Source organism: Amphiura filiformis, chromosome 3 (genome assembly GCF_039555335.1).
Source record: "Amphiura filiformis chromosome 3, Afil_fr2py, whole genome shotgun sequence".
Taxonomy (NCBI): domain Eukaryota; kingdom Metazoa; phylum Echinodermata; class Ophiuroidea; order Amphilepidida; family Amphiuridae; genus Amphiura; species Amphiura filiformis.
This window is the reverse complement of record NC_092630.1, coordinates 64968027-64995222: the sequence shown is the minus strand read 5'-3', so window position 1 is coordinate 64995222 and position 27196 is coordinate 64968027. Positions and strand designations below refer to the sequence as shown.

At 36.6% G+C, this 27196-nt stretch overlaps 2 protein-coding genes across 2 annotated transcripts in view; one reads left to right on the top strand and one right to left on the bottom strand.

Moving 5' to 3' along the window:
- LOC140148961 (deoxynucleotidyltransferase terminal-interacting protein 2-like) overlaps positions 1–17098 on the bottom strand; it is a 68760-nt gene extending 51662 nt beyond the window's left edge. The window contains exons 1-5 of the mRNA XM_072171074.1: positions 16596–17098; positions 15193–15325; positions 14772–14861; positions 13518–13682; positions 13027–13136 (exon numbers count right to left, since the gene is read on the bottom strand). Of these exons, the coding sequence (XP_072027175.1) occupies positions 13027–13136; positions 13518–13682; positions 14772–14861; positions 15193–15325; positions 16596–17095 (998 nt within the window). The 5' untranslated portion in view covers positions 17096–17098. The remainder of the gene's footprint in view (positions 1–13026; positions 13137–13517; positions 13683–14771; positions 14862–15192; positions 15326–16595) is intronic.
- A 58-nt stretch (positions 17099–17156) lies between these two features.
- LOC140148963 (ribosome-recycling factor, mitochondrial-like) lies at positions 17157–26293 on the top strand. Its single transcript, XM_072171075.1, has 6 exons — positions 17157–17287; positions 18930–19154; positions 20487–20636; positions 20908–21026; positions 23996–24087; positions 25716–26293. The coding sequence occupies exons 2-6, from the start codon at positions 18935–18937 to the stop codon at positions 25954–25956; spliced, it is 822 nt and encodes a 273-aa protein (XP_072027176.1). The 5' UTR covers positions 17157–17287; positions 18930–18934; the 3' UTR covers positions 25957–26293.
- Positions 26294–27196: the final 903 nt, after the last annotated feature.

The following is a 27196-nucleotide window of genomic DNA, read 5'->3' as shown; positions in this document are numbered from 1 at the left end:
TTATGGAAACTTTCGGACCTCATAACTGCTAAATTATTAGTCTAAAGAATATAAAAGTATACATTTTTAGAATGGAAATGACTTGATGAATTCATCTGTGAGGTCCGATTTGGGCCAAAATGCTCATTTTGGAGAAAATCCCCAAAAACAGGTTTTTGGCCCAAATTTTTTTTAGCATAGCGTAACAAAAAATTATTTGGCCAAAAAATTTTTAAATTATTTTTAAAAACTAGATAAAAATATCTAGGACCCGTATTTTTATTTTTTTGAATTTCGACCAACTTTGAGAAATTTGCACCAAAAATGGTCAAAAAATGCAAAATTGTCAAAAAAATCATTAAAAAGCCTGATTTTCGCCCAAATTTCAAATAATTTTGATGAAGTTGGTCAAAATTTAAAAAATAAAATACGGGTCCCAGATATTTTTATCTAGTTTTAAAAATAATAAAAAAAAAAAATTTTGGCCAAACAATTTTTTGTTACGTTACTACTAAAATTTTTGGGCCAAAAACCTGTTTTTGGGGATTTTCTCCAAAATGAGCATTTTGGCCCAAATTGGACCTCACAGATGAATTTATCAAGTCATTTCCATTCTAAAAGTGTATACTTTTATATTCTTTAGACTAATAATTTAGCAGTTATGAGGTCCGAAAGTTTCCATAATTCCAGGGTTCAGACCAACCTTAAGGGGGTACTACACCCATTGCACAAAAATAAAATAGCCAAAAAATAAGGCCACTGTATGGGGTTAGTGCAGATGAGGTATCAGATGTTGGCAACTAGGAACAGTTAGGAGTACTTATGTGAAAGATTTCAAACCTGTTGAATGTTAAATTGAATTTGTTCCTTGTGAGAAAATTACTGGAGAAGCCATATGTAATAATCTTGTAAATGTACTAAATGCACAAGGTTTACCCCCGGACAACTGCAGATCCCAAACATATGATGGGACTGGAAATATGGCTGGGTGGCAAGAAATGTCAAGGCCAAGGTGCGAATGCATTGGAGGACTCCGAAATAGAGATGGGGAAGTCCGATCTGTCCATTAGAATGGTAAAGGAGTCAACGTCAATGCAAGAAAATGAAAATGACTCTTGGTATTTAGAACAATTTTGGCGGCAGATCAATTATGGCGGCAGACGGAACGGTCACGAAATTTTAACGCTCCGATCCGTATGCAGTAGAATCTAACAATTTATATTTATAATCAAGGAAAATCATCACCAATTGTCAACTGACACGCTTGTTAACATCTCTAATGATGATCCGCCATCTTGCGAGTCGGCGAACACTGAGTCTACTATAGAGAACACAATATATTCTCTGCTGACGTCGGACCAGACTATCATACGTAATCTCGCAAAGATCATCGCGGACCAAATCCTCAAAACAGACAAGCTTAGAAAGGGCATGATACAGGAAATTAGCAACAATATCAGAGAGGAAGTAACAAGTGAAATATACAAGTCGGTGAACCACGATATCACTGATATCAACACACAACTGAAGACAGCGAAATCGCAAATTAATCACCTGCAGGAAGAATTGGAGGAAACCAAGTTCAAAATTGACGACCAAGAACAGTACTCCAGGAGGAACTGCCTGTTATTTCACGGAATACCAGAAACTCCTAAAGAAGACGCGTCTGATAAGGTAATGGATGTTATCAACAAGATTAACTCTAAACTTGGTACTGACCTACAAATATCCACAGAAGATTTCGATAGATCGCACAGACTCGGGTCTAAACAACATACTAGTAATCCATCTCTAAACCAGAAAAACAGGCCAGTCATTGTCAAGTTCATCTCATACTCCGACCGCACAAGGGTATTCAAGTACAAAAGTAAGTTGAAAGGCACGGGTCTTGTCATAATTATATGAATTATATGAATAGCAAGCAATTCATTTTTTCTGCCAGTTAAACTAGTTTTAGGAGTAGGCTATAGGTTCGTTGACCCTATATTGAAGAATAGTATGGGTGTTAATCAGCAGAGGGATGAAAACCTGCAAGAAATGATGAAAAGCATGTGTGAATCTGTATCAAAACCAATGAATACATTTTTAGAATCTGTTATTATTAATAAATGTTTAAAACAGAATTAACACCAATTAATTTGACTGCATAATTTTTTGATGAAAAGCATATGTGAATCTGTATCAAAACCAATGAATACATTTTTAGAATCTGTTATTATTAATAAATGTTTGAAACATTAACATTAATTAATTTGACTGCATAATTTTATTTAATATATTGGCCCATTATTGGCTGAATATGATTCTATACAATATTGTAAACAGATGGATGCGTCTTATATATGTCATCACTGAACTCTTGCTTATTTTCACCTACTTTTTACTCTAACTTACTCCTTGTTTTAAACAGCACTAAACAGGCATAAACAGCACTATTATCCCAACGGCACCCCAGAAGTGCACCTTATCATCGTGAGATCAATGTGATAACAGGTCGTCAATTCGTATCTGTAAATAATGCTTATGTGGGCATTTTTAAATTAAACAAAGACAAGGCATCAGTCCCCAAACACAAAGTACCAATACAACAAGACCTTAAGAAGATGTTTTCCACAGGTGTTTACAGTAGTTTAACCCCAGTTTCCTTCCAGCATATCAGGGTTGTCACCACTCCGGGCGGCGCCGGGCGGAGCTACCCGGCTCTCAAAATCTCCGCCCGGTACTCATGATAAATTTCAGCCTTACCGCCCGGCACATATTTCTTACACTCACTGAATAAAATTGTTAGATTTCTGTGTAATCGAGTGATTATTCCTTGTTTTTTTTACTGCAAAACGGCGAGGTAAGCTTAAACATTCCAGCACTCGTCAAAACCAAACATAATCATAATTTATTCATGGTAAAACAAATACCTGGGGAAACCCCCCTCTGGTCTGTACCTAAGTCCATATCGCGTAAAGCAGATTGCGAATACATGTTAAGGACTGCAGTCAAGTCTAGTCAAGAAAAACGAAAGCCAGCTTGTGACGTGATCGACTGACCGTATTGTCTCTCACGCATGCAGCACGCTAGTAATGCTACTCGGTATTCACTAGGTTGACTGTGTGCAATTCTAATATGGGTTAAAGGTTAATTGATTGGCAGATTTTGCACGTGTGTTTTGACACTTGACAGCAGCCTGGCCTGGGGCAAAATAGCGTGGAATCCATTGTGTCAATTTTTTCTCGGAAAGTTTGTAAACAAATCCAGCATGGCGCAAAGAAAATTGGAATTTTTCTTTGGAAAGTCTTCAAGTAAGAGGCCGATAGAAGAGGAAGGTGAATCTATTGATGATAATCTTGTTGTCGAGGAGGATAAAAATGCTGAATCTCAGACTCAAGATGGAAGTGAATGTGATGCTTACGCGGGACATGAACTTGAAACTGAAAGCATGAGCTCTGCATCATCGCATTCACAACCAAAAAACAAGAACCCGAACAAGAAGCAAAAACATGCCGAGTGTTTCAATAACGCCTGGAAAAAGGGCCGGCCGTGGTTGGAATATAGTGAAGGCAAGGGTATGTTTTGCAAACTATGCAAAAAATACGATAAGACACCATTTGGGAAAGGAAAGTGGAACACCAAACCGTGTATTCGGATTAGATTGGAAAGCATAAAAGACCACAAAGTGACAGTGGAACATAAAGACTCAGTAAGTGCTGACTTGGCATCAGAAGTTTCGGCGCATGTTGGCGAACTATTAACTAAACCAAAACAAATGAATAAAGACGCTATGGTCAAGGCATTCCAAAGCCTATACTTTTTATGTAAAAATGGGATTGCACACACAACAAATTTTCCCAAGTTATTAGACTTGCTGAGCTTGCTAGGCCTTGACATTAAAGAGAAAATAAACAAAGGAAATGCAAACTACACATCCACCACAGCAATCAAAGAAATGATTGTTTGTATGAGTGAAGTGATTGAAAATCAAATACTGGAAGATATGCGAAAGAGTACGCATTACGCATTGATGTTTGACGAAACTACTGATTGCACAACTTTGGAACAAATGGTCATCCATGCTCGTTTCATAGACGATGAAGGTAATGTGCGTGTCCACTTCCTGAAAATTATGGATTGTTTGGAAAAGTCACCAGAAGCGGCTGCGGCTGTTGCAGATGATGTTGGTGAGAATGTGGATGGAGTTGATGGACGCGCAGATGAGTTAGTGGACAATGTGGAACAACATTTAATCGATAGAGACAATGAACTCGATGATACAATCATTAGATTAAATGCGGAACAAATTGCAACAAAAGTGACTGATTTTGTGGAAAAAAATGATCTGGATTTTGCTAGACTTAAAGGCATCGGAACAGACGGTGCCGCTGTTATGGTTGGCCGGAAAAACGGTGCTGTTAAGCAAATAATTGAGAGGCAATTACAAGAGCAAACTGAATCTGCTTCATCATCATCGACCCCTTGTCAAGCAATTGGGCAACATTGTGGGGCTCACAAATTAAATTTGGCAGCTTCAAAAGCAGGGAATGCTTTTGAGGTGGTTAAGAAGGTCAAAAGCATCCTACATAAGTTGTATGACTTTTACTCTCGAAGCGCAGTGAGAACAAAAGGACTCCTAGTTGTGCAGAAACTCTTAAGTGATATACGCTGGATGCTGCTGGAAAGGTCCAAAATCCTTCTGAAACACGTTGGTTAGCCCTTGGGAAATGTGTCATCGCACTGAAGAAAATTCTTCCTAGTTTGATTATAAGCCTTGAACGTGACAGCGAGGAAAGAGGAGATGTACTAGCAGGAGGGCTGTACCTTCAGTTAATTAAGTATGACTTTCTGGCCACTCTAGAACTGTTGTGTGAAATTCTTCCGACAGTAAACCGTCTGTCATTGCAATTTCAAGAGGAACATGTAGACTTTGACAGTCTTGCCACCTTTTCGGATGGAACAATTAGAGCACTCAATCAAAAAAAGAAGAGCCTAGTAGATGTCAGCAAAACTGTGGCAGATCTAGAAAAAGTCAAAGTTTATGTGAATGTCGATGATGACAATTCATGACCAAAGTCAAAGTGCCATTGATTGAGCGGCTTGTGGAAAATATAACTGAAAGATTTTCTCAATCAAATATAATGGCTGCATTCGCAACTTTTGTGGATAAATCCAATTACACAGCTGATAAGCAGAATGAGTTGTCATCTAGTGTTGCTAAATTGGCCCAACAATTTGGAGTGAGTGATGAAGTAGAATCAGAATTATTTGACTTTGTTCAGTATGTGGAGTCTAGAGTACTCGAACAAACCACCGTAGTACAGGCACTAGTTCTGCCAAAATTCACTCGCATGTTTCCATGCCTATCAAACCTTGCCAAAGCATACAAAGTACAGCCGCCACACACGGCAGATTGTGAACGGGATTTTTCCAGAATGGGTTTGATAAAAAACGAACTAAGAAACAGGATGGGACAAGATACATTAGACTGCTTGATGCGTATTGCAATAGAAGGCCCGGACATAGAATCATTTCCTTTCACCAAAGCAGTGAAACATTGGGCATCAAAGAAGGAAAGGCGGTACAAGGTTCAACTTATGTCAGGTAAGACTACACTACAAAATAATGTCATATTACACCAAATGTTGTTATTTAATGTTTATTAGTTCATAATTCTACATTTCATAAACACCAATAAGCTGCATAAAACATGACCTATAAACCCGATTTTCCCCCCTACAAACCCTGGAGCTTCAGGGGGCTTCGCCCCCTCGACCTCCACCGGGGCTTCGCCCCTGGACCCCACCAGGGGCCCTTAAGCGGGCCCCTGGACCCCCGGCCGTGAGGGGCGAGAGCTCCGCTCGCTTCGCTCCCTACGGGAGCACTGCAGAGGGATTCTAAAATCCCTCTGGTGACAACCCTGCAGCATATGATATATGTTCTTATACATTGGTATGCGGTGTTATGAGATATGAACGGAGGAAAATCAGTCAAAGAGGGTGCTGATATTAAGAGAAAATTTCTGATATCATCCATGTTTTCCACCAAAGCTGGTTTTGTTGTGAAACATCACATTGTTTTGTAAATAATAGGAAGATGCAGCAGTGGAACCACAAGCAACAAAATGTGACACCCCCTCAGGCACTATGTTGGAATCGCAAGCAATGACAGTAGACTCTCATTCAGACACTAGTATGTTAGAATCGCAAGCAATTTCATCAGCCACTCCCTCAGACACTAGTATGTTGGAATCACAAGCAACTCCATTAGACACAGACACTAGTATCGGCGTTGCACCCCATACCAAAGTACCCAAATTAACGGCAAGATTTTTAACCAGAGCGCAGTACAACAAGAAGCGGCATGTGAAAAAAATTTCTCAAAACAATTGTATCATTGACATGAACTTCAACTGCAGGCCCGTAATTCGCGAGGGGAAACATGCAATTGCTACACGGTTGAACGCTAACCATATTGATCACCATATGAACAAAACTCCACTGCCATTGAGGTGTATCACCCGAAAAAAAATGAAGAACCATTATCCAATTTCAACGAGTGGAATAGTCCAGTCTTCCATGTAAACATATTTGATTTACTTCCAAAAGATGAGAATGGGACGATTGGGGATGTAACTGGTATTAGTTTCATTGTCGAGGAGACAATTGGAGGAGCACAACACATCACCTTAAGAGTACAGGTTGATGACACTCCATATAAAGAAGTAACACATAACTTATAGGCCTACAAACAGATCAATATCAAAATATGGAAGATGAGACTATTCCAAGGTTGGAAAGGAGTGAATATTGATACAATGCTGTTATTATGGGAAAAGTGTAAATAATAATCATCATGTTTGTTATCTTCATTAACATGTTAATTAGCAGCATGATAATCATTATGGTCATGCTAAGGTCCTTTACAATAAAAAAAAAAAGCAACTTTTAATTATTAATTTGAAATGAGTGGTTGTACAGCACAATAGCAAATGTAACAGTATATGTTTTGGTACTATGGACTTAATTTTAATTCTATTGCAATACCATTCTATGGAACCAAGTTAACTCAAGTACAAATCCAAGTCATTCCATTGCAGTAAACTCTTGAGGGAAACACTAAACATCTTCTGGTAACAGCTCAGAATAAAATCACAGTCTATAGAATGGATAGAAAAAATACAAGGAAGGCAATGTCCTTTGCCATCATTTATTGCCTTGCAGCAGAAGTTTGTTTTTTTATAAAACCAAAACATACATCTACCCACAGATCCTGTGATTTACCACAGCTGGGGCTAGAGAACTAATAGTCTGCAAGTGTTTGGGCTAAAGTCTGTATTGTTGTGTAAACCATTCTAATTATATTGAAAGTTCAAATTGACAAGAGCAGACAAATTGTAGGTTGTATTAAAAGATGCATGTACATTTAGTACTTCATTGTCTACATGTGCTGGGGTTCACATGGTTTGTTGATCATGTTATTAAAACTATTTAAAATTCACAATAACACAGTAAAGATTGAGGACTTATTTTAAAGGAGCAAAGATCCTGCCCATCAATACTTGTAATTTTAAAACGGTTGCGTCACTTTGTGTTCAGGAATTATTACAAAAAGCAATAAGTTCTGGTCAATATAAACAAAACCTAACACTTCTGGCAACAAATGGTATCTTTTAATGGTGATATTTAGAGTCCTGAGTTCTTGTTAATAATGTATATAGTTATTGTATATTCTTGTGTTTAAATATAATTATTATAACGCGTAATAATGTTGTCAAGCCTCCTTCCTTCATTGATTACTATGTTAAAGAACTTTATTTTACACTTATATGAGAAGGCCTATGGCTACTACCAATCGCTGCCCATGGCCTCATTCTCCTAATCTCTAACCCTGCTCAAGTCAAGACTATTCCAAATATAGTAACACCATTATGGGAGCGTAATCTTGTTTTTATTTCCATGCACTCTCACCCATGAGATGATGTTATGTCTTTCATGGCATAACATCCACTCCAGTGATACATGATAATGGTTTCAGGTATCTGTGCTAACACCCACTCCAATTGTGTTTCCAATATCTATGATAACATCCACTGCAATTGTGTTGCAATATCTGGGATAACATCCACTCCAGCGATAATAATTGTGATATCTGTGATAACATCCACTCCAGAGCAATAACCGTTGGGTGCACACGGCAGGGAACACACAGAACTGTCAGACCACCTGTGAATTAATGTTATGATTTTCAAGACATAACATCAATTACAGTGATAATGAGGGGGTACAAGTTGATATATGTTTGTAACCAATGTATAAGTGTGATAACATACACTTATCACACTTCACTTTTGTAGAAGGGAAAAGAAAGGCTTAACAACACCGAGAAGGAATTCATTTATTTTTAGACAAGATGACGAAGGCACTGAATATGCAACCATGTCACACTTGGAGTCAACAAAGAATCATTAAGGTAATTATAGCAAATGATCCTGACAACAAGTGGGAGAGAAGTAAGTATGCGACACAGACCAGTGCCCTGTTGCTGCCTAGAAGCTCTACCTGTTATCTCACATATATTCAATAGATCACTACTAACGGGCATTGTCCCATCTTTACTAAAGATCGCTAAAGTAATTCCAATTTTTAAATCGGGTGATAACCAGATTTGTAGTAATTATAGGCCGATTTCAACATTACCTGCTGTCTCAAACATACTTGAAAAAATAAATTACACCCAGCTTTTTGACTTCATTGCTAAAAATAATATCTTAAGTTCACATCAATATGGTTTCAGACCAAACAGGTCCACATACATGGCAATTAATGACCTTTAATGCAAAATTACTGGTGCATTAGACGAAAAACTTCAGTCTTGGAATATTCCTAGATCTAAGCAAGGCCTTTGATACCCTCAACCATGATATACTTCTCAACAAACTAAATAGTTGCAGTATCAGAGGTCTTGCCAACCTATGGATTTAACATTATCTTTCAGAAAGGGACAAGGAAACTGTACATTGCTTCACTTAGCATTATACGTCTTTATTTTCCACATCATCTACATTAACAACAACATTAAACACAAGCAAGAATATATAAAAAAAAACACGAAAAAGACAAAAAAAGACAAGTAAAATGACATGGAGGAGATGATCAAAAGGCCATGAAGGCCAGAAGTGATCATCCCCTAAGACATAATATAAACAAACATGATTTAAATAATGTTTATGTCACCACAATGGATATAACATCATTGAAATGACATAAGCATTAATGTATAAATATAAAATTTAGCATACACAATTTGTAAATTAAGACATTTATCGCTCTAAAGAAGCATGTACATGAAATTACAACCAAGTTTGATTCAATAAATATTTCTTAAATTGATTTCTGAAAGTTTTAACATTAATAGCATTTAAATAGCATTAATATCGGATCAAATCAAAGAAATTAACACCAACTATCATTTCGATTATCAACACATTACATCAAAACAAATTCAAGTGGTTACATCAGTGATTCAAAAGCGAGATGTTGTGGCAGTGCTCCCAACTGGATTTGGCAAGTTGTTTTGCTTTACAGCACTGTGTCTTGTATTGGATAATTTAAGCTAAAAAATTAGATAATAATTTATATATTTATTGTAAAGAAAGAAAATCAACCAGAAAAACTTCAGGAAAAGAAGTCAATTGGGATCTTGTTCTCCACAAAGATAACATTGACATATGTTCTGTTACTGTTTCTAGAGAAACCCCTTCAGATGACATCAAAGCCAGATTAATTAAGGAGAGAATGCCACCACCTGCTTTCCAATTTCCAACGAAACTGTACGCAGATAAATTGTTGAAAGATACTACCAACGTTAATGGTTAGAGACATTTCCATTTTTAGTGTTACTGATATCAGAAGGATGGGTTGTTTTGTCTGGCATGCATTATTTTTCCAACTGCATCAAGGTGTGGTAAGAGGGCAGAAAATCTAATAATTACAGAGATGGTGGAAAGATGTCATGCCAGATCAAATTAAATTCATTTATCCAGACAAGTAAAAACCCCAGTCAGCAGAATTCATGCTACATTATCATTTGGAATTTCTGTTCATGTTAGGGAAAACAAAAGTTTCCTTATTTCCATAATCAAAATGTATTGAATTTTGTGGCCATCAAGGAATTGCATGAGGAGGTCATTGAGATGACAGCATGAAATTGGGAGGGTATGAACCCAACCAAGGTCATTTTAAGGTGTTGCTAGAACAACAAATAGATGCTGGTGATGATAATGCTTTGAAGGAGCTACTAACTACATGTGCTCAAACAGCAACATAAATTTCACAAACATCACAAAATGACAATCTTAATTGCATTAAAGATCAAATACAAGAGGTGATAATACAAGAAATAAAGAACAAAAAATAGGGCCACTGTATGGGGTTAGTGCAGATGAGGTATCAGATGTTATCAACTGGGAACAGTTAAGAGTAGTACTTAGATATGTGACCCCTCAGCACAACCGAGCCCTGAAGTCGCCAATCATCATTTTTGAGATATTCAACCAAAATATTCTGCTTGAAATTAGCTTTAAAATGATGTATATCACGTCTATAGTACTTGACATTTAAGTAGTGAAAAATCAATAAAACAGTCAATAAATCCTTTGTTTCCTATTGTTTATTGTTAAGTTCGATGGAGCATATCTCAATAGTGGCACTGGCGACATCCGGGCTCAGTTGTGCCGAGGGTCACATATGTGAAAGAAGACATACCTGTTGAATATTAAATTGAATTTGTTCCTTGTGAGAAATTACTGGAGAAGCCATATGTAATAATCTTGTAAATGTACTAAATGCACAAGGTTTACCCCCGGACAACTGCAGATCCCAAACATATGATGGGGCTGGAAATATGGCTGGGTGGCAAGAAATGTCAAGGCCAAGGTGTGAATGCATTGGAGGACTCCGAAATAGAGATGGGGAAGTCCGATCTGTCCATTGGAATGGTAAAGGAGTCAACGTCAATGCAAGAAAATGAAAATGACTCTTGGTATTTAAACTTGAACATTAGGTCAAAAGAGGTCAATTGTCAGATGGATACAGGTGCAAAACTAAATGTGATGCCAAAGGAAGTATTTTATAAGTTAGGCACGCGCAAAGAAATCAAGAAAGCAAGAAACAATTTGCTTTCGTACAGTGGACACAGTTTGAAATTCATAGGTAAAGTGACATTAGTTCGTGAATACAAGAGCGTGATGCACCCAATTCAGTTTCATATAGTAAATGTACCACCAGAACCATCAGCACAAGTCATTTTAGGTGCTAAAACTTGTGAGTTTGAATTGAAAGTAATACAGTGTATAATACTGTAGATGACAAACAAGAAACAAAGTATGTAATCAAAGTACATGAAGATGTCAAGGTACATGAAAAAGTCAACCCCCAAACTCAAAAGCCTTTTGAGTTTGGGGTTGAGGATAAGACTGAAGTGGGAAGAGACAGGCTGTCTTATCTTTGTCAATATACAGCCGGTGAAGCCAAAGCTTTGGTCAATAGCTGTCTTCACTACAAGAACCCTCAAGAAGGTTATGAAAAGGCAAAACAGTTATTAGCGAAAAAGTACAGGAATAACAACAATGTTGCTCAAGCGGTACTTAAGAAACATAAAAGATTGGCCTGATGTAAAGGAGCTGGCAAGTAGCCTAAATGAAGTCACCTTATTCCTCAGTCCTCACAGAATGTCTCAACATGATGAATGCAGTGGAAGCACTTGGTAAACTAAATCATACAAGTAGCCTGCAACTGCTGATAGGAAACTATATAGAGGCAATCAATTTCCTTTTAAAGTAGACCCTACATTCTAGTACAAAAACTTGTATCTATAGACTACGGCAACCCAAAACGCCATATGGCCGTCTCAACAAGCCACCAGAGGGGGCGCTATGAATTATCATAGACAAATCTATCAAGCTTTAAAGGGGTAGGGACTGAATCGAGTGAGAACAAATAGCGACATCCGACTAATTCCCCTTAATTATGTCACAAAATTATGCTGCCAAAGAATTAAAATTAAAATTAAATTTAAATAAAAAAGTGTTGAACCTTTGAATATCTTGGTTTTCTAGTCTTTCGAGAGGTAAATTTTGTTATAGGCAGTAAGAATGATGACATGAGCCATACAAAGTTTTTATTACACTCTGTAGGAAATGCTCTATGCAGCAATGTCCAAGATGAGAAGTATCTACTACTTGAGTCTACCTATAAAATAAGAAGTAGGAGATCCTGTTGATTTATGTCTGGTAAGCAGCTATTTTCTGTGAAGAAATATGTTGATAACCCACTGCTAGAAATACCGCAGAGCTAGGAGTGTTGCTAATGCACACCAGTCATGTTGTCTGCTGTTTCCTGCACACCTTTCTTCTTCTAAATCACGAACAGATATCAATATTTATAGCCAACCCAACAGCTACAAGTATGGACTGAGAACAGCACATGATCTTGTGATTATGGTACAAAATCATTCCCATAAAAACAAGCCATGATATTGCACAATGCTGTTAATTTTTTCACAAATGCAGCATTACTGCATTTATACATCAGTCCATCCTTCTATGTTGGGCAGGCTATACCCTTACCTTCAATTTCTTTGCTATTCACTGATGACCCTATTTATATAGAGCATCAATCCTATCTGAAAATTAAATGACAATATTAAACTATTTGCAACCACAAAGCTTGAAGCCACTATGACCTATTTCCCAACTGATATCTCTGGATATGAATCTGATCTGTCTAAGATAATTGAGTTGAGGTATGGAGTTGTACATAGGACATAAGCTGGGGATGATCATTGTGCTTGCAAACAGACTTTCTCCCCTACATATCAACCACTTGCCCATAACCATTAATTCTAAGCACTGGGATTGAACAGGAACTAAATAAATTATTTGTGTGCATCAACATTCTTGTAACTTTAAAATGTTGAGCAGATCATCAGAGGATGCAATGACATTGTAACAACCCTGGTGCTAGGAATCATGGGTGATGGGCAAATGGTGAGTTGTGTGCAAACCTTCTCATATCAGCATCAGCAAGGAGTTCATCTACCACATTCTGCTTGCGTTGACTGTTGGGAACCCTTGACTGGTAGAAATCAACAGGTGAATCTACCACTGTACCAATCTGAAAATAAATATCATTCATAACAATTACAAATTAATGACAGGTTAGCTTTGTATACAGCTTATAGGATAGCATTGAAGCAAATGGATGTAAACAAACTGAAAAGAGTAACTTTCGGGTGGTTATCTTTTGAACAGTGTCTTTGCTGTAACTACATTATATATTTATCCTAAAGTCAGTTGTGCAAAGAAAATATTTGTCTGATATTTACTTTTAATATTGATGAAAATTAAACAATTTGAATGTATGTATTTATTCAGATTTCCATACATTTAATCTTTCAAAATTAAATAACAATTGAACACCTTCTTTGCTTTATAAATTTGTATTTGGTCCAGGTTAATAATGTTATAATGACAAAATTAAATATATCCTCCTCACCTGAACAAATTTAGGCAGTGTGTTCATGTCACTGTGTTTGTAGAATCTCTTAGGATCAAGAGCAGATCTCATTCTCAGAATGCGAAGGTCATTTCTTAGTTCCTCTGTCATCTCCTGTGCGGGCATATCATACCAACCACTACCAGCCTTGGATGTTCTAAATTTCTGGTGTTTATCAACAACATAGTCAAAATGTTATAAAAACATAAAATTTTGTTAACAACATATTCAAAACATAATGAAAACATAAAAAGAGAAACAAATAAGCATAATAAACTAGTCTGCCATCATCTCATTATCAGATTTCACAACAGACCATGAGATAAAAAAAAAAAGCAATTGCAAAATTTGATTTTGGTGACTTGTGCACTTGGTGCACCTCACTGGTCATAAGGCACCAGCACAATTCAAGCAAAAATGTATTTCGCTTCAACAAAGGCTCAACCAAAATATTGTGATTACAGCTCCCCATTACCCTTGGCAGGGTGAGGCAAGCCAGGTAAAGTGCATATCCAAAGTGCACAACATGTTGACCCTGAGGAATATTATGAACCCTCGACCACAAGCTATCTCACAGTTATGAATCAAAGCATTAACCACTGTGCCACTGTGCCCTCTTTGAATCATTACTATGGTATCTGCATATCAAACTCAAGTAATAACATTTATACTTTTATTAATATTATGTTAACATTGAAACAGTTTTTACCACCTCTGTACTGTATCATGTGATGCTCTAATAAACATAGTCATCAGATATCATGTTGTATGTAAATACTGAATGACAATGGTAAGAGTATTTTCATGAGGTGAAACATATATGGTCTGTTTGACTCAACAAGGCTGTGCCAAGTTGAATGGAAGTTATGGAACAGTTCATAGTTCACAGTTCTAATGAAAATATTCTTTCCACTAAATGAATAAAAAACATTCAATACCGGGGTATTTGTTTTATACAACTCATATATATAAATCTTTTTCTTTCACTTAATTTTATAAATCACTGGGAAAATTAAATAAATTTTAAAATATATTTATTTTACACAACACAAACACCTATAATTGGCAAGTTGAGGTGGTCACCAAACACAATACACTTGCGTTAAACAACATCGCTATGGTAGCTGTGTGTGAGTGCAATGGAAAATGGACTGTTGCACTAAAAATAGCAAAACTAATCAATTGGCCAATCAAATGACAAGAATCTTTGTATTAACTAATTCAACAAGCTAAGCTAATGCAACAGCTACTTACCTTCCTAAGCTTCTTCTGCTGATTATATGATACTTTGGGCAGGTCGTGCTTCTTTTCAAAGTCTGAGGTTATTACACTTTTTTGAATAAGCTGTAAATCAAAAGAAATACATTAAAAAAAAGGATCACACCTTTGAACTTCATTTCCAACACTTGCAATTTCTGCAAAAATATAGATAGAATGCAAGGTAAAAAAAATTTTTGGGGGGGGTCTTCGAAATTAAGTTACTACTCTTAAATCTGCCATTCCTGTTCTAAAGCTGGCAACCACGTATGTGAAATTAATATTAAGCACTATAAGCAGTATCATTTGAAGGTGTAAATTGTATGTTGGTTAACTGTATATGAAAAGGCTTCACTGCAATAGTTTACATCAATACATTTGAAACTATACATGTGCGTCGTGTGCGGTATGTACCTACCTTATCATTTCGACTTTTTTGCAATATTTTCTCCAAAGAATCTTGTTGCCGACTAGAAGAAGTGCTGCTAAGATCATAAGACACATAGCTACCACAGTCAAGACCTGGGTCCATCTCAGAAGCAAGCTCTAATCTGAAACAACACAAATGCATACCGTACTAAATTGTCACACAAGAGGCTGAAATTCATGGAATTTCTAGCTCAAAACTATGTTCTAATTAACAATAAAATAATCCCCAAGCAGCAATATTCTATGTGTTCTGTGAGTGTTTACTGATATAGTATGTCAATAAAGTTCATAATAATGACAGCACAAATAAAAATGCTGGATGAAATAGGTTTAAAAAATAGATTGTTAAAAAAATTGATTTTGATTAAATTTATTATTTTCATTGTTTTGAACATCACTTGACGGTAATAGGTTGAGCATCATTTGTTGCATATAGAGTCCTATCCTAAAACTATTTTAATAAATATTACTGTGCATTTTAAAAGGAGAAAGATATTTTAACAATTATTTCACTTCATTATTCTTTTTTTTTCAGCATTTCATTATTTACAAAACAGCTGAACAAAATCATCAACACAAAACACAACCTAAATACATGTAGAGGGCCTGCACAGATTTGTAATGAAATAATTTCACCATCCACATATTTAGGCCTATTCTACACTAATAAAAAGCCCAAGGCCATATTAAATCGTTAAATGACTGACCACATTATTGGTCCCAAAGCAGCCCTCTTGGGTAATGGACAAATAAAGCTTTAAACTTGATGACAGGAACTCGTTTTATTTTGGAATAGGCTGATTTATCATTTGCATATGTGTACTTGGGTGGCCATTGGAAACTAATTTTGTACAAAATAATGAATTGTTTGGGATATTGGCATTCTTCTGCCAAAAAATTAAAATGCGGGTGGGTTACGATAAACATAACATCAACTTATATTGGCCTAAAACTATTTTAAAAAACACCTATCAATTGAAAACATTCACATTGCTTAGTTACAAAATCTATTTCCTTAGAAAACAAATATTATATATTTTTAAACCTGCTAGAAAAAATAATTGATTGTTTATTTGTTTTTGATTAACCTAAGTATGTATACCGTACCGGTAATTTAAAAAAGGCACACATGTAGTATATTTACATTTATATTTACAGACATTTATGGCACCATTCACCAAGATACCATCCATGGCGCTTACAAAAATGTACACAAAAAGTCAAATAACAAGAGAAACAGTTCAAGAAAACAAATTTATGAGTCTTTAGCATAGACTAAGACTTGAACACGGATGTGGTCGTAGCATATAGTATAGACCTATGCAGAGGCAGAGCTGAGATATAATGTAGCATTATATGACTCCATGATAGTGTTCTCAAGTAATATTTTACCTGTCTCCTTTTCCTTGTGTAATTTTTGTAATTTCTTTAGAAATGTGATCACGCAGTGATAACAGCTTTGGAGTTTTCTTTCTGCGCTGCTTCTGTTTCTTTTTCTCAGACTTCTTTTTATGCTCACAATCATCGTCTGTGATGCTGTCTTTTGCACTTTCACAACTTTCTTCAGAACTACTGTCATCAGGACTGTCATCTGCATCATCACTTTCAGTTTCCAATAAATCTGTAGAAGTTCTTTCGGCACTGTTTCCGCTGGCATGGCTGGGTTGTACGTCAATAAAAAACTTAACTTCACCATCATCACTACTTCGCTGCCCAGGCTCCCCTCCAATACCACGCCCACTACGCGTACGCATACGTACAGGTTTTTGTTCAACGTGTTGCTCTCCTTGGCCTTGCATAGTCGCTCGTGTGTTGACAGCATCTAATTTTGAAAGGATTTCGCTAGCTGATTCAGCGGCCAATTCCTCGATATCTGAACCAACGTCCGACATTTCGCTTTCGCTATTACTTAAATAACTATATTCTCTTCCATCTTCATTATTTACTTCTTCTCCAATTTCTTCATTTTTGCTTCTTGTAGCTTTTAAATTTGTACGATTTTTACACACGTTCTTTCTCCTGGTCGGCGCCATTTTGAAGTGAGCCCTCTACGATACTTTTATTTCGAAAAATAGTTCCTAAAAGTAAGTATATTTCACAACTTTTCTTATCATTTAGATTCGGTAAATAAGTAAAAACTTATTTTTTAGTACATTTCTGTAGTAGAACAGGAAATATTGATCCAATCTTCTATATGACAAGACCTGAAGTGTAATTTTATTTACAAAATTATCTGGGGAACTTTTGGAGTTTCTAGTTTGAAATCATTTTGTTTATGTTTTGAAACTGTTCACAGCAATCAGGTAAGCTTTAGCTGTACATGTGTATGTAGCAACCACAGAATTAAAACCAGAGAACCAGGACTCGACCGCCATCTTGATACAGGCATGGAGCAAAAATTGGGGGTATTCGGTTTCCCTCGGAATGCGCCGAGGCATTCGTTGTCATGCAAGCGACATAGAGGATAGGCGCATTTGAGAGACGCACTTGATGCGACCTGCACGCGAGTACCAAGACGCTACAGATGAGACGAGAATTGTTTTCGTTCGTCTCCAGCGCACCGTCGGCAAGGATCCGAATACCCCCAATTTTCTCCCCATAGCTGACGGCACGATAGTACGTGGCGGTATAGGGAGTCCCGGTTCTCCTTCTCTAATTCTGTGGTAGCAACCTACCTAAGTCATCTCCCCAGTGAAACTGCCTGAGGGAACTTACGTAATGATCATGAATCAGGACCTAGATGAACCTACCTAAGTTACCTCCCCAGTGAACCTACCTATGGGAGCTGATACCATGAGAAAGACTAATCCTGAAGTATAAATTTAAAATTACATTAAAATTTAAAGGAGTATTTCGTGATCCTACTCCTAGCATCCTCTTTTATGACATTTTTCAGTACATATCCACGAAAAAAGCTTATTCCCAAAATTTCACTTGATTCCGATTTTGCGTTTGCGAGTTATGCATGATTATGTGATGTGTATTACACTGCTCCGACCATGGCATAGACAATGCGTTGTAATTTCGTTCTGGTGCACCAGAACGAAATTCAAATTTCACGATATCTTTGCTAAACGGATTAATCTGCAAGAAATATTTTGTAAATAAACATTATGTAGCCAGAGGTTTCCAGTGGTATAAAAATCTCAACTTTTTTTCAGAAAAGTGGGGGGATGAGGCTGTGGATCACGAAATGCCCCTTTAAAATTTAAATGTTTATAATAAAACCAGAGATCTCCGGTTTTCTTCAGAGTTCAGTGAAAACTAATTTAACATTTAAATAGGAATCTGTTCTTTATGCAAATCACATATTATGGCTTTAAACCTCTGAGAGATCTTCTTGATAACTGAACTGTAGGCCCCTGCCAAGTTGTCTGGCAAGTAATACTCCTTCTTTGTTCGCACCATCCCAATCTGGAACAGACTACCACAACCAGTCATTACAGCAACAGCAGTCAGCCAATTCCAGACCCTGGGCCTGCCAGCCCTCAGGGATATGGCTACTACACCAACCCACCAATCCTTGTAACCTGCCGGTCTTCGGTTTTTACTTGCACGTTGTAAATTTATGAGCACCTTCATGACCTTCTGCCACGTATGCACAGCACAATCCTCCTAGGACAAGCTAAGCCTAGTTTACTGAAGGAGTGTATTAACTCAATACTCAAGTAGCATGCCTTTGTTTGTATATTTAATGCAACTTTATCCTGGGTTGTTTTTTTACAGCAAGAATGGCAGGACATGCAGCTAGATTGATGAAACCCATGTTTCCCCTAATGTATTCTCCCATTGGTAGAATTGGTACAAACACTTGCAAGAGATTACAATGGAACCACCAGATTGGACAATCATGCAGCAGACTTCCAATAAGCGTCATCCAGCCAACCACTGTAGAATTAATGCAATGTAGTGCTATTCATACCACACAGATTCTTGCCAAGAAAGATAAAGGTAAATATGTTTTTGCTGTAGATAGATATTTTCCCCTCGTCAGTCCACAGCAGCACATCATGCATTGCAGTCTATATGCTTGCTTCATAGCAAATGTATACCAAAAAAAGTAGTATTGAGACCTATGGATAGTTTTGCAATATTTTAGGGGTAATATTTCTTTTTATTAATTACCAAGTATTTTCTAAATTCATAAAATAAACATTCAAGTATGTCATGTATCAAGATAAACAATATCTCATACGAGGGGGTATCAAATAGTTTTAAAAATCGCCCAGAAGTGAAAGAGCTATATCAATGAAATTTTGTCAGTGCAATCACTGGTCCTTATGTACATTATGGTCCAAAAATAGTCTCATAGGTATGTTTACTTTTTTTACAGGTGGTACTAGATGCCCACACCCCGCTGCCCCAGTTACTGCGCATAAACTGCAAGATTGAGAAAATTGAGGCAAGCCGCATTATTAAGATCCTGCTTTTGATGGGTTGCAGTGCCTAGAATATTGATGATGAAATGAAAGTTATCTTCGGTGGGAGATTGTGATATGTCACTGTCGCTTTTTGGAAAAGGAATTTTTATTTCATCACAGATTTTCTGGGCACTGTAAACCTTTAAAATGGAACTTAATCATGCTGCATGCCTCAATTTTCTCCATTTTGCTGGTTATGCGGTTACATAGGCAGGTAGTGACATCTAGCTCATGTAAAAAAAGTGAACATACTTATGAGAGCATTTTTGCACCATAGTGTACATAAGGACCAGTGATTGCACTGACATAATTTCATTGATATAGCTCTTTCCCTTCTGGGCGATTTCTAAAACTTTTTGATACCCCCCCCCCCCCCCCCTACCCCCGTAGCTTTTGTGTGTGTGTTTGTTTACTTTTGGGGATGATTGACAAAAAGTTGTTCCTGTCAGTCTGCTAGTAAAACTTTAAGTTGACACTTATAAATACAGTAAGAATTTCAATTCGCAGGGTGAAAATATAGATCAAACCAACCAAAAGACATCAGAAATACCACCCAATAAGGAATGGGTTGTATTCACTCACATGTCACACAGTGTATGTTGGTGTTAATTGAATTGAAATTCTTACTGTAGTTCAGACTTCTGTAAATTTGCTGCATTGCTTTGTAGTACAAAAGCAGACCAAATTTCAACTTTCTTTTGATAATAACAGAGTAACCAGACTGACATAAAGATTGTGTGTTATTTATTAAAATCAAGAGTTGTTAAAGTCAGTCGGATCATTCATTGTATGTGTAACATCAGGCATGTGGTGTACAGCTGATATTAGTATAATTTAACCACTTCCAATATTATGCTTGTAGGCAAAAAGAAGAAAGGTACAAAAGTTGATACTACTACCTCAGCAGACACAAGTATTCTAGACCTTGGTGAGGTAAAACGTGATATGGATAAAGCCTTGGAAATCCTGAAGCACGATTACATCAAAAGCCTCAGTATACGCTCATCACATGGTAAGTGTTAAATGTATATATACATAATTATATTCAAGCAGAGATTTTGAACACTGATTAATAATAAGGTTACATCAATATTCAGCCAGATTCACTCCCTTACCCTAATTCATGCCCCATGTATTTTTCTTAACCACCCCTGTAAGTGCAGGTATGGAAACATGGGTATGTTGTTGTTGTTGTATTTTTTTAAAGAACAGGGCTGGTTGAAATTCAGGAGGAAAGGTACACCTTTGTAATAATAAAAGGTTTTGTGTTTTTCTATTCATAGGTTCACTTGATCACATTCAAGTAGAGACATCTGATGGGAAATTCCCATTAAATCACTTAGCTCAGATAGCAACTAAGTCTAACAACATGATGGTGGTCAACATGTCAAATTTTCCACAGGTTAGTATGAATGGTAAGAAGCACTCTTGGTAGTATGATGGTTCTACATGGTATGTTCACTGACATGTTAATAGGTTAATAAATGCGTATCACATGTTGATAGAGAAATGGACTCAATAATGCATTCACGCTGAGATGTTGATGCCTCAAATGCATGGGAAAGTGCATTGGATGCATCAACATTTAGCGCAAGTGTATTATTGGGCCATTCCAGATGTATTCGCACCCCCCCCCCCCCATGGAAAACATTTAAAAAAATACAATTCCAGCTGGAATTGAGATGTGTCTAGAATTCCATCAGTCATTTTTAACACAGATTCCGGCTGGAGGGTATGGAAGACATTGAGATTAGGTGAAATTCCAGCTGCTAAAATTAACAAAAAACAAGAGTGGGGATTGTGAAAGGCCATGATGTGCCTATGGAAGACATTCATATTTCTTAATATTCGCTGGAAAATGGTCAAAAATGCTCCAATTCGCAGGATCTTCACTTATGGTCGCCATCTCGATTAACCTATGAATGACATTTACAATTTACTTGAATTCTGGCTGGAAACTGAAAAAATGTTCTAATTCCAGCTGGAACCCTATGGAAGACATTTACATTTACTTGAATTCCGGCTGGCCATATTACCACAATTCCGCAGGGTCTTCCATGGGGTTTTCCTGACATGTGAATTCCGGCTGTCAATTTAGCCCCAAATTCCGGAAGTGTCTTCCATGGGGGGGGGGGGGGGTGGGGAATACATCTGGAATAGCCCATTGTGTCCAATCTCTCCACCAACAAGGAATCTGCATTTAACCTATTTCATACACAACAAAGAATTTCTGCAATTACCCTTGGACAGAGAACTTAAAAAGCACAAGGACGCAACTTTTTGCTTGCATGTTGGTAATCAAACACGACAACCAATTTATTTCACTTTGATCAGACCCTCACCCGTACCTATGAACTCAGCCGTGTTATAAAAGATATTCTCAAAATTGAGTGACTGCCCCAACCCAAAACTCTAGCGGCACAATGGCCAGAGTCGCAAAGAGAATTTAAATTAGATCGGAAAATTTGAGATGCCAGTGGGCACCGACTATCCACTTTATCGCAGCGCCATGCCGCAATAAATTTTTTCCATACGACAACACGTGATCAAAACTTGCCGCAGGTGGCCATCACCCAGAGCTTAAATTCCAGGCGTTGGACCCAAAACCCCTGTTTGATCATTAACACACAAAATCATGGCTGGAACATTAACAATAAATAAAGGTACTATACAAGGGTAAATACAGGTCAACTGCTCCCAGACGACATAGCCCAAGACTCAACAGGCGTGTGACCTCAAGTTACAATGGATAAATTGTTAATTATTAATGTTACATTTTATAATATGTGCATATATATCATTATCAATAAATCAGAGATAAATCAAAACCCCATCTTTTGTCGCTTGTACGAAGCATTCTGTTGTTTATACATGAAGACATGCTCTATTATAACTTTGATGACACCTGTACCTGCATGTAAGGCTTTGATATTGATGCACCACTGCCCTCAATGAATATTTGAACTAAAATACTGTGTATCTTTGAAGATCTGTGATTTTCCTATAAAATACTAATGAAAATTTGGTATTAATAAGCACTTATTTAAAACATATGTTGGAAACATATTCACGTACTGTGCATCTTTGAAGATATGAAATATTTTTCTTGTGCAGCGTTAATCTGGAAAGCGAATTCAATTTTAATTCACATGCACATATTTTCCATTTATGATGAGCAATTAAAGCTCTCCCTTCATAACTAATTATTTTCAGGGACAATTATACTTCTAAATTTGACACGTACTTAATTTACTGCTACACATACATGTAATTAACTTTCTTACATAGCTTCCCCTACATGCCCGCAAAGGGAGTGGCGGGTGGGAAAGAAAATTATTTAGATGTTGTCATGTCCGATTTCCAATCAACAGTGAAAAATACCAACGAAACACACCCCAAGCCCGCGAAAGGCGACAATACCCATTGGTCCGGGTCAAGTAAACAAACACGCTGCCATAACAATTGACCTCTGACCCAGAGAACAAAACATGGGATCGATTAATATTTTCTCAGCCAGGTTAAATTGAGTTTAACTTGTTGCACATCGTTAAACTTTATTTCTGATATTTTTTATAACAAACAAAATACTAAATATATCGGAAAATTTGACTTATATCAATGAACCAACCATCAAGACAAATGAATCAATACTGCTTGACGCAAATGCAGAGCATGTAGTACATGAGTATTTTCTGATGGCTTTTCTTGATTGGCAGTGTGATTCTGAGTGTGTATGAAATGTTGTTAGAGAACATGAAAACCTTTTTCTAGCTATATATATCATTGTTAACGTTCAAAATGTGTTTTTTGGGCAGTGTTGACAATTCTCTTATACAGAAGAAGTAATTTGTAATGCATTCAGTCAAATTCAGATCTGGGCATCTACAGGTTGATGGTTACAAAAAAAAGCTAGGAGCTCAGTACTATAATACAGTTATTTGCACATAAAAATGAGGAATTCCAACATTATATACAGCAACTAAATTACCAGGACTGCATCAATGTTTAATATGATAAATCTGGATCTGGATCTGGATAAGGTTGAGTCGGCAGCTTCAACTAGCAAAAGTCGTACTATCGCCAACTTTGGTGGAATTACTTTCATTTCATTTTAAACAAGCAGGACCAATGTAACCAGTTGCATTATGTATTGAGTTCCAACTGAATTTGCTGAATGTTTTCATTTTTTCAGTGACATATCTCAGGATAACATAACACTTTGATATATGTTTAATTGCTTATAAAACATAGAGACAGAAACTGATAGATTTGGGTAATTGCAATACTTTAATGACATAAGTTTTTCATATACAGACCTGTGTCTCTGTGTGTAGGAAATAATGAGTTGTTTTGAATTTGTTGTATTTGTAGGCAACTGAAGCAGCAGCTCAAGCCATCCAACAGAGTGGTATGAATCTCAATCCAGAGGTTGATGGACATACAATCAAAGTACCTGTGCCCAAGTAAGTCACAATAAATATCCTTCACTGCTTGGGTTAAGAAAGTGCTTTAATATTATTATTATGCCATTACGCTGTTGTTGTGCAGACGTCACGCTCTGCGAATGGTTAAAAAAGGAGACTAATAGAAATATATTACCGCTCTTGGCAGCAGACAGATTGCGCTGTTCTCTGACCCTGAGTGTTTGTCACGTAGACATACCGTGACCTGGGAAACATGTACAAAGCAGGGGATGCTACTGTTTTTGTCTTCGGAATCGGTATAGGCAATTTGTACAGAGTGCCGCTAGCCTGACAGAACTGAATAGTTCAATTGCATAATGAGACAGCCTTTGTATACTTTAATTCAGTTTTTAGATGTGATAATCTTGCCATTAAGATAAGTTTGTTTCATTGACTGTGACCAGTGAAATATGTTCCTACATCACTACCAAACTCAAGGTGAAGCAAAGTTCGACAACTGATTTGCAGAGATTTTACAGAATGTCCGGTTCACTGTTATGTTCTTGTCTCTGGTGACATATCAAACATAGCAGTGTTGTGTTTCTTCCAGTGTCTTGGTACTGGTGTAAGGATCAAATCCAAATTAGAGCAGCTTATTTAGCTATAGGTCTGACATAACTTGTGTATGTTGCTTCCTTGATTTACCCCAATGAATTGGTCAACTGAACAGGAAGATATGTTCATTGTAATGCCATCTAAATGATTGTGTTGCTGCTAAATATTAAGACACTGAATTGTTAGAACCTAAAATGTCTGTCTGTCAATAAGTCTACTTCAAGTGTTTTGAAGAGTCACCACTCACCGGTGAAGTTGAGGTTTGCCTGCTATTTTAATAACATTCCTAAATTCAATCTTAAAATCTTTATAGCCAGGCTAGCCACCCACTGGGATTTCAAAGAGTACGAGTGAATATGTTATACCTTATTTACTGGTACACAATTGGTTTGCACACTTGACTTCTTCTTCCTTATAAGTGCCTCCCTCATATGTATGAGTATTGTGCACTCGCGCATACAGACAAGCTGTACTTATTTTTACTCTGGAACCTAGAGTAGATGAGTGTATTTTGAAGTACAGTCAACATGACCGGGATGACCCCCTGCTCTTTTCGAATAGCCTGTGACGTTCTTTAACATGCACACTACATTAATGTGAGAAAATATGCATGTACAGGACCGACAGCTTAAAGTGCCCTCGAAGCACTAAGCAAGTAGAGTGAAGTGTCTTGCTCAAGGACACAAAGAGCCGGACCTGGGATTCGAACCCTTGACCCTTGGGCTCACAGTCCTATGCCTTAACCGCTAGGCCACGCTCTCCTCTATGACTTTATGTGTTGTGATCATTTTGATTGTGGTTCCGACAAAAATAGCGTGAACCAGTTGATCTGACAACAGTCAATTTGACGTCACAGTACAACGGCGAATAGCCTTTATTTATAAATTTAATTTACTCTGAATTCAATCAATCTTTTCATCAGCTATAAATTATGATTTAGCATTAATTTTGCCCATCCTAGGAGGAAACTGCCTGTCCAAAGTGATGGGTAGACCAGTGACTAGCAATATTGTCAAATAGTAATGAATTATTTATGATTTTATTGTGTGTTTTGTTTTATTTTAAACATCCAGGGTTACAAAGGAGCATCGTGAGAATCTAGCCAAGGTTGCCAAGACGATGTGTAATGAGACCAAGGTCAACATACGCAATGTGCGGAACAAATATGCCACCATCATCAAGAAACATGGCCAGGGGAAATCAAAAGATGTTGTATTCAAATTAGAAAAACAAATTCAGCAGCTTTTAGATGAGAGTAATAATAGTGCTACTGATATATTAGCTGCAAAAACTAAGGAACTACTAGGAAAATGATACACCTAGATACTTGGGATGTAGATGACATAAGAACTTGAAATGGAATGTAATCCAACACGTATTGGTTAAAAGTGCATAATATTCATTATGTTTTCACAGACATTCAACATTGTGACTTTATGGTTGCTTGATATGTGATGTGATCAAGCAATATGAGATGGATATAAACCATAATTGATGTTATACATTACCACAATGTTAAGTTATGCATTCTGATACCAGAGTTGTGTAAGTTCAAAGCAAAAAGAAGAGAATGGATCATACTGGCCACTAACATGCATGATTGAACAATGAAATGAAAACATGACAGTATGCTGAAACAGTCACCTAATTATGTAGTTTGTTTCCGAGATATGAATGTTGTTAATGTTGTTTTAAACAATAGAAAATGTGAGAAACTGAACTACATATATCTTGGCCCTAATTATTAATTACCCAGCAAACACAAAAATGTTTTTAAAACGTTTTAACATATTATATTTTTGGTTTTGGGTTAGATAAAAACGTTTTAATAACATTAAATGTTGGGTTATATAAAGGTCATGGAAACTTTTTAAAACGTATTGTATGAAAGCACACTACAACAATATTTTTAAAATGTTTTCAAAATGTTATTGTAAAATATTTTTGCAAACATTTTTGACAAATATGTCGTCAACACTTAAATAACATTATGTCAGAGTATTTGCAGTAGGTTGTCAAAAAATGTTTTTGAATGAAAATGTTTTATACCCTTTATATAACCCAACATTTAAATGTTTTATGTTTTTGTGTTTGTTTTTGTGTTTGCTGGGTAGTTTCATAACATCTCACTCATCTGACTCATTTTGCCTGATTGTCTCACATAGTATATTTTTCTATCAATCTTCATAATCAAAATTCTTTGATGTACAGTATATATACCCACACAAGCATAAATAAGACCTCGTTGCAAACCCATACCGCTTTATAGGCCTTTATGATATGAAATGTAGTATACCTTTATTGATCAGAGCATTTTTCTTGGTTTTTTTTGGGGGGGGTGTTGTTGTTTGTTTTTTAATGTGAATATTCATGTTGGTGCTATGACTTATTCTAATGACAAGTTAATCCAATTTGGGAAGTAGCAACATTACAAAGATTAACACATTATGAGTGTAGTGTCTGAAAATTCATTTGTCTAACAAAATATTATGTATTTATGATTTTAACCAGCAAATTTATATTGCTGAAAATGGACATCTTCAGAATGATGATA